At 43.0% G+C, this 12,727-nt stretch overlaps 1 protein-coding gene across 1 annotated transcript; it reads right to left on the reverse strand.

The window, feature by feature from the left end:
- Nucleotides 1-2,811: 2,811 nt before the first annotated feature.
- GJA3 (gap junction protein alpha 3) lies at nt 2,812-4,353 on the reverse strand. Its single transcript, XM_066570905.1, has one exon. The coding sequence runs from the start codon at nt 4,351-4,353 to the stop codon at nt 2,812-2,814; it is 1,542 nt and encodes a 513-aa protein (XP_066427002.1).
- Nucleotides 4,354-12,727: the final 8,374 nt, after the last annotated feature.

Below are 12,727 nucleotides of genomic sequence, written 5' to 3' on the forward strand. Positions count from 1 at the left end.
CTTTTAGAGCTTTCCAGTAGTTACTCTGGCTGAAAATACCATACATTCCACAAAAGCATCTGAACTTTCTGCAGGTCTAACCACACACATTAACTTGAAAAGGTCAGCCTAAGTCTCAGTTGACCCTAAGTTTAATCTATCTCTCTTACTATTTTTTATATACAATATGGATGCAATCCTGCAGGACACACTCTGTGAGGGTAGTACTAAAGTAAGGGCTGCAAGATGCAGAGCCCCATCAAACATCATCAGTTTTGCTCTCAGGCAGTGATATTAAAAGCACACATTCCAGGTGGTCTGGTTTATATAAATACACTCCAGAAAGACTTTGACTTCATCCTTCAGAAGCATGGAACAAAGGAAAATGTAGCCCATAAACTCCAATGTACTAAAACACAGAGATGCATATATTGCGTTATTTCAGCAATGTAGTTAACTGGCATTTATCAAAACTTACAAAACTGCTTACTATAGATGCTAGTAAATCTAAAAATTTTGAATCTTAATCTCTGCCTTTGTTTACATCTAGGCAACTTCATCAACTTTAGTCTATGTTTAGCATAGTTGCATGGATACAATAGAAAGCAGAACTTGGCTTTTAGTTTTCGTGCAGAAAGGGTTTTTATGGCTTATAACACAGAAAATCCATGACAGAATGCTTGAAGCTGGATACTGAATAATAAATATCTTTATTGTACTACTACACAACGACTTTTAATGCAGTGGCTGCCCTAAAGATCCATGGAAGCAGAAGGACTTCTCCTCACCTGGTTCAACACAAGCAGGACAAGGAAGTCATGAGACAACATGCCCAAAGGTTGCAGAACAGTGCTTCTGATCATAAGAAGCTAACCTTGACTACTCAGAAAGCAGCAAAAATGTTTAATCTTGTGTGGTGGGAATATATTTTGACTGTTGAATAAAATAAGCATGCTCAGGAAAATTTAACAGCAGAAATAACTGGTAATGTTAACTACTTGCTACAGGTTGACCCTGCTTTGCCTGAGTAAGGACTGCACTGCCAGGCCAAACACTTGGAAGATGCAAAGGGTTATCCCACTGTGTTTGATTGCTCTTTTCCAGTTACAGTACATTGGATTTATAGCAGCAACAGGACTGACACCAAGCTTTAGTTCTTTTGGAGTTTGCTTAGAACAGAAGCTGGGCTTAATTCTGTATTCCTTTTGTACTGAAACTCTCCTGAGCTTATTCAGGCATGCAGAATTCTAACATCTTGTTTAGGAGGGAATAAAGGACAGAGCCTGTTGAAAGGAAAGATGCACCTTAGAAAAAAAACCCTAGTACTTTCCTTCACCCATTTTTAAGGGACACACACATTTTTCAAAAGCAGGATTTCAATGTCTTTTCTAAGGCCCAAAATCTAAATTTCTTCTGGCTCCCAAAACTTCATGTGAATGTTAGTCTTGCTTGAATAAGACCTGCAAGATCCACTCCCAAATCTTGCTCCTTGTTAAATTGAACAGAAATTCTGAAAGTGACTTCAGTTGGATTCAGACCTTTCAGCCACCACATTGCCCAGATATTTTAGCCACTTTATCTGCAATACAATATTATCTGTTTTCACTGACCTAAAGACACTACAGATTGATGTTAAAGGGTACACAACAGGAAATAATGTTGATTTGGGAATTTCATCATTAGTAAGTTTTTTCCTCTTACATTTTCTTGTAAGATCAAAGATCAAACTAAAATTATTAAGTACACAGTCAAGTAACTTTAAACCTACAGATTATTCTCAAAATGTTCAAATACTTAAAAATAAGCACTCAAGTTCACTTCTAAAAAGCATTTTTCCAACAAACTTATGCTGATATCTAATAGTCTAAAATGCAGAGCTGTACTTTATCCTAATTGTCTGTCCACGGGCAATGTATGGAGCCACTTGTGTATTGAAATCATAATCCTTGCTTTCTGAAGAGAAATTGTTCTGTGTAATAATTTCCAAGGTGTGGTTTGAATTCCTGTCCTCCTGTAAGCAATTTTAGAAGTCAGCTAAAATTATAGTCAAACATGCTCAAACATATTTGCAGGCTTATAAACATGGTGTGATCATGGTTGGCAAACACTGGATAGAAGGTCAAACTGAACACTTCCTAAGAGGTCAAGAGTAAAAAAAAAAAAAAAATTATGGAAAGAAGAACCTCAAAAATCTATTCCAGGGGTTCCCTAAACTTTGCCTGGCCAAGGACCGCATCGGTGACTTGCCATGAACACAAAGGCTTCATAAGGCACGTTATGTGGAAGAAACTGAGTTACCTTTAGTATGGCAAGTTGGTCTGTAGACACAACAGGTGCCAAGAGGCAACATACCACCCTACGTAGGGCTACGTAAGATTTAAGAGGAAGAAAGAAAGTCATTGCATCTGCTCATGGAGAGCTTCTGGGAAAGAGCTGAAGTGAAGGCAAGGGCAGGAGGGAGATGACAGCCAGGTGCACGGGCACCAGGGATATTAACATTTTTCTCAGATGGAAGTCAGCCTCAAGGCACACGACCAGCTACCATCACCACCTGTAATCTGTGCAGGCCTCCCCTACAGCTGCCCTTGAGGGATCTGCTGTGAACATGAAGGAAAGCGGGACTAGCCCCTGGCCCACGGGCTGCGCTTCGGTCACCCCTGACCTATTAGAAAATGTTGATAATTTTCCCCACTACAACTCACAGAGTGCAAAAACAGCAAGCGTCTAAGTTTGAAGCCCAGGCCTCCTCACCCACGCCAGGCCTGGCCTCCCCAGGCAGCTCCCCTGCCCACTCCACCTTCCAGCACCCGCTCCCCGAGCAGGGCGACCGCCTCACACGGCCAGGTCGTCTGACCGGGCTCTGCAGCTGCTCGACTTACTGGCCCTGCTCAGGCGCCGCGTGTCTACGAGCAGTGGCGGCTCGTGCATCTCCACCGTGGTGCAGGCGGCCGACATGGGCCGTGCCCCTGACAGCTCCACCTCGCCCTCCACATCCCACTTGCTGCCGCTCGCCCCGCTCAGGCTGGTGCTGCTGCCGCTGTTGGCTGCGGCAATGGGCAGCACGGCCGGGGGTGGGAGCAGCTGCTCCAGTGGCTCTTCCTGCTCAGGAAGGGGATGCCGGACACTGCTGGGGGTAGAGGAGCCTGCTGAGCTGGAGGAAACCTTCGCCTGCTGCTCAGCTGCCATGTTGACCCAGTTCTGCTCAGATGTCAGGGCACGGCTGCTGCTGTTGAAGTAGTTGATGACAGCCGGCGTGGGCGTGGGGATGGGGGTCGGGATGGTGACAGGAGTGGAGATGGGCGTGGGAGTCACAGCGCGGTGCCTCTCCTCAGGAACTTGTGGAGCAGCGGGGTAGCTTGCCATGGATGTCGTGTTGGAGGAGGGCCGCGGTCTTGGAGCAGCTGTAGCATAGTACGATGCCATGGTCACTGGGGCCAGCAGTGGTGTGACAGCACGGGTGTCAGGCAGAACAGGGGCCGGCGTGGCAGTTGTGACCACCACAGGTGGTGCTGGCGGCGGCAGGGAAACAGGTTTGGACTCCCCTGTTACCATAACTGGTGTCATTGTTGCGACAGGCATCTCTAGGATGTACTGACTCGTCATGCCCTGCTTAAGCTTCTTCCACCCCAGGTGATATATCTCAAGCATGTTCAGCAGCAGGGAGACTGAGGCCACCACCAACATGAAGATGATGAAGATTGTCTTCTCAGTGGGCCTCGAGATGAAGCAGTCCACAGTGTGTGGACAAGGTGAGCGGCTGCACTGGTAAACCGGCTTTAGCTCAAAGCCATATAGGAAGTACTGGCCCACAATGAAGCCCACCTCAAACAGAGTCTTGAATATGATATTGAAGACGTAAGTACGGAGCAAGGCACCTCCCATACGAATTCTACCACGTTCATCACGGACTGGGAGCTTCTCCTTCCCCCTTTTGACAATAGGTTGATCTTTGACGTTATTGCTGCCTCCTCCACCACTGCTGCCAGATACTGCTGCTGCTACTGGGTAGTTGCCATCTTTGCTGCTCCCCTTCTTTTTCAGCTCCTCCTTCTCTTTCCTCTTCTCCTCCATGCGTACAATGTGCAGGACATGGCCCAGGTAGATGAGGGTTGGAGTGGAGACAAAAATGATCTGCAGCACCCAGAAGCGGATGTGAGAAATGGGGAAGGCTTTGTCATAGCAAACATTTTCGCAACCAGGTTGCTGAGTGTTGCATGTAAAGTCCGACTGCTCGTCTCCCCAGACCTCCTCAGCAGCAGCCCCCAGCACCAGGATCCTGAAGATAAACAGTACCGTCAGCCAAACCTTGCCAATAACCGTGGAGTGCTCCTGCGCATTCTCTAACAGTCTCCCCAGAAAGCTCCAGTCACCCATTGCTTCAGATTTCTAACCTACAACAAGAACATCAGAGCAATTAGAGCAATGGTAAGACATCTTGGAATAGCACAGCGCTGGGGCAGAACAGATTGATCGACAAATGATATTTCTTATCTTGCTTTTGCAGAATATTGCGCACATATATATTAAGAACTAGATAACCCTGAGACCACACAACCACAGGCTTTGGTAAGCACAGAAGGGAGATGTTTAAAATGATCTCACAGAGCCCATACAGGCCTATACACAACTGGCAAGAGGGATTTGTAAGTCAGAATTTCTACAAGACTTAAATATTTAAAATAACATTATTTCTGTTTCCTCTGTCTGAGATGGCTCTATCTGTTCCTGCTTTTATTTAGAAAAGAACAGGTAGAAACCAGATCAATTAAACAGAATAAGGCTACTATTAATGCAACTGCACTGGTATCCTGAGTGTGATGCAAAGTTTGCCTAACTCTAATAATTTTATTGCTATCAGAACTTATTTACTTCAGCAATCAGAAAGTTAGTAATGGGCCTCTACTATTTTCAAACTGTACAAACACAGAAAAACAATTACTCAAAACCAATGGAATTTACAGTTGAATTTTGGAATTTGTACAACTCAACAAGCATGTTCTCAAAGACTAATCATATTTAAATTTGTTTATTTATAAAAAAACCCAGACACTTTAATAACTTGAAATATTGGGAAGAATGACAAATTCTGCACAAGGAATGGTGAAAACATTTCTGTGCTATTTCCCCTACTGTCCTGGCAGTTCGTGTTACTGAACCATAACTACTGCAACATCATTAAAACCAAACAAAACAAAACAAAAAAACCAAAACAACAAACTCAAGGTCACTTCAGCAACCATAATACAGATATTTTCTTGGAAAAAACCAGAATTACATCCTATGACCTTATTTCTGTGACAAACAACTGGCATATATTCTCAGCAGTTTCCACCAATTCATGCATGATGGGCCTCCCAAGTCCAATTCTAGGCAGAGACACAATTGCTGATTTGGAAAGGCTTAAAGTGTGAGATTTTTTTTTAATATCAGATTCCTCACAAGCTTCCTCCAATTGAGAAACAAGAGAAAACTCCTGGTATCACTTCTCTTATCCTTGGCCTGTTCCTAACTCGATTAAATGTAAGAATGCTGGAATATATATAAGTACAATTCATTCCCCAAATAAACTCACAACTATATTTTATATGTCAACCTTCAACTAAAAACAATATTAAAAAATTTGCTTTCAGCTAACTTCAATACCTTCAGAAATACTTGTATATAACTGTAATTCAGATTTAACAATTTGCATAGAGTAAAAACCGCTATCAGAAAAGTAATTACCTTCTTGTTTAAGAATATTAGAATATTTTTATATAACTTAATCACATCTTACTATGCTTATACTTCTTATCCAAACACCTGGGTGTCTTACAATTCCTGAGAAAAAAAAGTTGTTCATGGCTACGGATAGGAATTTACCACTGAAGAAGTGTACTATTCTCATCATTATATTAATGTAATTTCCCGCAATTATGACACTGGTTTTCCAAAATAAGTACTTCCAAAGTCTATCCTGAACTTCTTTCAGGCTTTTAGTTAGGCAATGAAAGAAATTAAATTTATTTAAGGTACTTTTTTATAACTTGATTTTACTGTGAGGCAATGAAATACCTATAACTGTAGAGCAGTATGCTTTCACATAAAAAGCAACAACACACCCATTAGTATTTTGCAGTTCTATAAATCCTGGTATACTAACTCATTTTTCATCACACTAAGTTAATTTAATAAAAACTCCCCCTAAAAATACATCTTTGACATTCTTCAAAAATGCATTCCCTTTAATATAAGTGAATTATTTTTCCAATATAACATGATAAACCAGAAACCATACTAACAACAAAATACTGATTTTGTGTACGTTCCCTGTCCTGAAATCTTTTTTTTTTTTAATTCAGATTCTTTTTGAAGAGTGTATTTTTTCTCCTCTTAAAACAGTAGCCCAAAGCTGAATAAATTTTGTTATAGTATTTTCATAGTCTTAATTTAATATGTTTATATTACTTTAAAATTTAACCATCCATCTTAATGTTGTAAGGTTTAAAATATTTTGGATGGTTAAGTAATTTTAATCTTGACATATAATAATTTTTACGGCAGTAATGAATTAATTTTATACTTTTTTTTTACTCAAAATCATTTGAAGATTCCAGCTTTGAATCGAACTAAACTGTTGTTCAGGCATGTTCTCATTATGAGTGGGAAAATGTAGGAAAAGCAAAATAAATAATGTGATATTTGATGGATTAAAGAAGCTTAGCATAAACCCAAGTTCAATATTTCCTTTCTCTGCTATACTTTCCATTATTCTGTGCCTCTCAGTTCAATACACTCTGCTTCACTTTATTTTCCATCCGGATAAAACAAAATAGGCAGCTCAGGTACTGAGCAGGCAATGATGTCTACAATGAAAACAGGATGTTTTGTGCTTTTCTGAGAATTTATCTGGTGATTAACAGAAGAACATTAACAATTTTCAGAAGTTAAAATGACAAATAATAAATCCATCTAACTTAATCATTCTCCAATCACTAACACTACTCAAGATTTTTTTTCTTTTTACAACAGGTCAGCAATGCCCCGGCTGAGTTAATTCAGGACACCAAAGACACAATGCACTTCTCAGAGGATACACATAAAAAAAAAGCTATTTTAGTGCTTACATTAGCTATAATATTTATTTCTGTGTATTAGAGTGCAAATTCATCCTGCACACCAAGACAAAGTGTTTAAACCATGAGCAGATACTTCACAGCATCTCAGCTGCACAGAGGTGAAGAATCTCAGTGTACATCCTAGTATGAACTGCAGCAACTGCTGCCTTCACCACAAATGTGTCTTGTCCATAGTACATAAATACTGGAAGGACATTTTTTCCAAGGGCAATGCAAAGTTACATATCTCCACTGGCTGGAGAGTTCCCAGAAATCCAGGTCCTGTGTCTTTCTTCACTGTCAATACATTCTTCAGTAAGCAATTCTTAAGGCCAGTGTAACTCATCCAAAAATCACACCAACAACTGCAAAAGGGTGGCTTGATACAAATCATTATTAAATCACATTAAATGAAAACAGAAAGTTCACAATGCTCAGAGAATATTTGATTTTTCCCTAGTGAGTTCAAGAATACCTATGTCTAAATTTAAATGGCCACAACTCAATATTTCAGCTGAGAATATCCCAAGCTTGCTTTTGTAGTATTATATAAAATTCAACTGTATAGAATTACTTTCCGTGCTACAAAGACAGGCAACTCTTAAGACCTAATCTTCCAAAAAGGATTGTGAAAGGAGACATTTTTTCTTTTTGTGCTTGGAAAAAAATGCAGATTACGAAATGAAACATCTTTATCTGCATTTCATTATGTCCATGAATACCCACAAGGGAATGACAGAGAATCTGTCTCAGAAAACAATCTAATTCAACAGTATGAAAAGCTGAAAAGCAAGGACTTCATGAACCTTCATATCATTTAATAAGAACTGGGAGTCTTGTATTATTTGGTGTATTTTGTTGTATTGTATTTCTTGTATTAGAAAATCATTCCTTTGAGACCACACTGAAAAATGGACACTCATAAAAATTGGCATGGCATTTAAGAATCAATGTTGTGTTATTAATTACTAGTTTAGTACATGCACAAACACATTTTGCACATAACAAAGAGAACAAGAAAGCAAGACTAAATTTTAGAAGCTGCAATGTCATATCCCTCTGCAGGATAAGAATAATTATAATGTGACATTGCCAAACTTTCCAGTTATTTTTATTTCTGATGATGTCACTGAAGAGGTTCATCACTATGTGTACTAGGTGTGCAAAATTTTGTTATTTATAAATTTACTCAACATGCACGTATTTATGTATTTGTATACACATATGAACACAAATAAGTACACGGCTGTACTACATACATTACCAGATTATGACACTTGATGTATTTATGATTTCATTATACTGGTATATCCAAAAGATGTCCCATAACAAATATTTAGAAACTTAACAGATATCCTTGTCAGAATACAATTTCTTAAATTCAGGCCACATTTCCTGTAATTTCTTGTGACAGTCTAAACACTCAGGATTTAGATTTTTTCTTCAAAATTATATCTACTTTATAAAGCAGTATGACAAAAAAAAAAAAAAGCTGTGAAAACAACTTGCAATATTTACTTTGTTTTTACACCAAACAATCAGGAATCTCCACCACTACCAGGTTCTTAACTTTGCTAACTTAAATGAGACAAAAGCAGTCATCCTGCAGAAAGTCTGCAGCGTGACCATGTACTTCCAGACAAACTGGCATATGTGTGGGCACAGAATGAGCTACTATAATTTCCAGTGAAACTTAATGGCATTTGGCAATGTACATGTATATGAAACACAATGGTGAGTGTTTAATAAATCACAATAGAAGTTTCACAGTTCATTTTGTAAACTTGTTTCAACAAGGATTTGAAAAATACCTTTCTTCATGCTCCCAGTGTCATACTTTCAGACACATCTATCACCACTCTCATTGTATTTTAAACACTTGTTAAAAATTAATTCCTTAACTGATCTTGCTATTACCTTGAACTTACTTTACTGCTATGGAGCCTCCTCCTTAAATCCCAGGCAAAACTTCTTTAGACTTCTTCTTGACTCCACTTGACCTCTGAGTGAAAGTTTGGCCTGAGTAAAGGAAAAGTGCGAGGAGTGCAGGGCTGAGCCAGAGGAGAGCTACACCCCACCTGTTAAACTCCCCTCTTCCCTGCTGGAGCCCTTGTTCTGGTTCATTAGCTGCAGGAGAAAAACAGGAACAAAAAGCAACCCCTTTTCTCCCCCAGAAGATTCAAATGCCATCTTAGAGCTCTAGGTGGGAAGGAAAAGACAGTGACTTACCAGTAAAGCTGAAAGGTGTGAAGGGTGTGGAGTGGAGCTACCAGGGGACTGCGGAACAGCCGTGGAGCATGAGGGCAGCAGTCCTACATCCCGAGCGAGTGAAGCATGAATGAGACAGAGCTGTCAGGTGCCCACATGCCATCAGCCACACAGATCTAAAAACTGCGCCCTGCAGAAGCGTCCCGCCCCCCGCCCCAGATACACAAAGGAAAGATGAGCCTTTCTGGCATCCAAAGACTTAAAACCCTTTTTTACTGCAGAAAAGCAGGGACTCCAACATTTGAGTATCTGTCTGAGAGGACTTCAGGTAAGTTAAAGTAACTGCAAAGGAGACCCTGTACAAACTCCTCAAAGTACACTTTCATACTATAGAAACAATCTAAATTTTTTCTAGTTTAATTCTAAAATGTTCCACCAGGATTCTCTGATTTACCTTTAAATAAAAGAGGTAAATACCTCTAGTATCGCTGACTACTCAGTTCAATTCATTTTTCATATCTATGTCAGTATTTTAAAGACCTAACACACTAGGGATTTCTAATAACATGCCAGGCTTATATGATTTCTTCAGTGAGTCAGCAACGAACACAAAAATTTTTTGCCTACAGGAAAAAAAAGGACACAAATGAAACAACTTTTTTTTGCTTATAACACTGGCAAATTTTTACTTCATCAAGCTCCATACCCTCCTAAGAATATTTATTCATCTCAATACTTTGCATCACTTATGAGTCCTACGTGAACAAGTCAGTAACTGGTGTGTTTTGGTAACTCTCGGACCAAAGATGTGAACCGAGTGAGGTAAATGCAGGGAGGCCACCCAGCCGTTTTCCCCATTACCAATAGAAAGTGTTCTTTCTACTGAAAGTAGATCAGTGTCAGTGGAACCCCAGAACCATCTCGGGTTATGCTCGTGAACTCCATCATTCTGTGCAGCACCACTTACAATGCTGGAAGAAATTCTGGCTCTGCTTTATATTTAAGACTTAACTTTACTCCAAGTGCAAAACTGGCTGGAAATGCACATCAGTGTTCACATGCTACTAACAACTTTTAAGGAAGATATTACACGTGCCTACACAACCATCCTGGATATTAATATTGTTACTTTGTCCTCCACTGCATCTTCTGAGGTACTTGGCGAGGTTTGGACACTTCTCCCTGCCAGACGAGGCTCAGTTACCGTCCCATCTGTGAACGCCGCTGCCTGCACACCGCTCCCTTGGTGCGGCAGGGACACTCGCACCAGGGTCCCTCAGGAAGGTACTCAGAGCAGTAGCGGCCACGACTGGCGCCTGCCACGACTCCTCCTCAGTAGGACGAGCAGGATGGGCCCCGCCCTGCCCTTCCCCGGCGCCCATCCCACGGCCGGGGGACACGGCGAGCGGGCAGAGGCCCGGGCAGGCTCCCGCCCCCGGCGTGCCCACGTCCCCTGTGCCGGCTCTGCCCGGCGGCGAGCGGCGCAGCCCAGGCCCGCTCTACTTACGCTTGGCGGGAGGAAGGCTTTGTAAAGCAGCAAGGGCGCGACTCCTGCGGAAGAGTCCGGGCGGAGACGGCGCATAGGTCGTTTAAGCGGGGGAAAGAGGCGCCCCCAAACTCGGCTGGGCTGTGGCAGAAGCGGCGGGGCGGGGCGGGCAGCCCCTGCCCAGCCCCTGCCCAGCGCCGTGCCCTGCGCCCTGCCTGCTGCTGCCCGCCCAGCGCCGTGCCCTGTGCTTTGCCCTGTGCCTTGCCTTGTGCCCTGCCTGCTGCTGCCCGCGCTCCCCGCCCGGCACCTCTGGCGGCCGCCCCGCAGCCCCCGGGCACCCGGCCCTCCCTCTGCCCTCCCCTCCCCGCCTCCCGCCGCGGCTCCACACGGGACGGGCCGGGCCGGGCCAGCAAGCCCCCCTCCTCACCCGGGAGGCTCCAAGCGGATTGTCTCCGTGGATTTTAAAATGTTTGTCACTGTGCAGATGACCCATCCCACCTCCGCGGGATTTCCTGGGGGATAAAAGAGTTTATTTCCCGTTGAGGATAGAAGCGTGAGAAAGCCCTCCCCGCGCCGCCGGAGCCGCTGCCCGCTCGGAGGGCGCCGAGCCCCGGCCGCCGAATGCGCCGCCCTCCGTCAGGTGTCAGAGATACCTGAGCAAAAGGGCGGGAAAAGGAGGCCAAAAGAACCGAACGGCTTCTTCACCAAAACGTGGGTTTTCCCTCTGAGAGCGGATAAACCTTGCAGGTGGTGCCTGTGTGTGCTGCATGAAGAGCCCCCCAAAGGGCTGCCAACCCCTTTTTTCTTTCCCTCAGACCCCTCCTCAGTCAGGATCAGCTATCAAGCTGTTGTGCGCAGAACTTTTGGAAAAAGAAAAAACAAAAAACCCCCAAAACAGAGATCAGTTGTCACTGTTCTAAAAGTTATTATTTAAAAGTAGCTCTTGACATTTTCAGCATAAGTACTCAAAAATATTACTATCACCTATATTTTGGTTAGGCTTTTGTGTGTTCTGTAGTGTTGCCCCCGGGAAAGGAAAACACACACAGCCTGGGCAGCATCTAAAGCAGAGTGGGAGGTGGTTCTGCTCGAAGCAGGTCCAGGGAGGTGATTTCTCCCCTGCTGTTCTGCTCTCATCAGACCCCACCTGGAGTGCCTCGCCCTATTCAAGGGGCCCCCACCATAAGAAGGATGTGGATCTGTTGGAGTTAGTCCAGAGGAGGGCCATGAAGATGATCTGGGGGCTGGAGCGCCTCTGCTTATGAAGACAGGCTGAGAGAGTTAGGGCTGTTCAGCCTGAAGAAAAGGGTCTAAGGGAACCATACAGGAGCCTTCCAGCTCCTAAACAGGCCTACAAGAAAGCCAAAGAGGAACTTGATACAAGGGCATGTAGTGACTGGACAAGGGGGAAACTGAAAAGGAGTAGATTTAGATTAGATTTTAGGAAGAAAGTCTTTAGTGTGAGGGTGGTGAGTCAATGGGAACAGGTTGCCCGGATAAGTTGCAGATGCCCCATCCCCAGAAGTGTTCAAGGCCCAGTTGGATGGGGCCATGAGCAACATGGTCTAGTAGGTGTCCCTGCCCCTGGCCAGAGGGGTTGGAATTAGATGGTCTTTAAGCTTCCTTCCAACCCAAACCATCCTATGCTTCTATGAAAGAATGACTTAAAGTGATATGATGACTCAACAACTCTTCAGCAGTAACATATGAATTTCTCGTGATTCTCTACAAAAACAGAACCACACCAGTCACTCCCAAGGTTTTACTTAATTAAAAAAAAAATCAAATAAAAATTTTGAGACACTCTGAGAAGCTGTGTGCAGCAGAGAACTGTTGAGAATCTGAATCTGACCATGCCCATGTTCTTGTATTCTTGCACTGCTTGATTGGTCCCTATAAATATTTCAGCTGAAAGCACTAGAGAGGAAGATCTCTGTGGACCCTAAGCACTAGAAGT

This window comes from Molothrus aeneus, chromosome 2, assembly GCF_037042795.1.
Source record: "Molothrus aeneus isolate 106 chromosome 2, BPBGC_Maene_1.0, whole genome shotgun sequence".
In the NCBI taxonomy this organism is placed as follows: Eukaryota; Metazoa; Chordata; class Aves; order Passeriformes; family Icteridae; genus Molothrus; species Molothrus aeneus.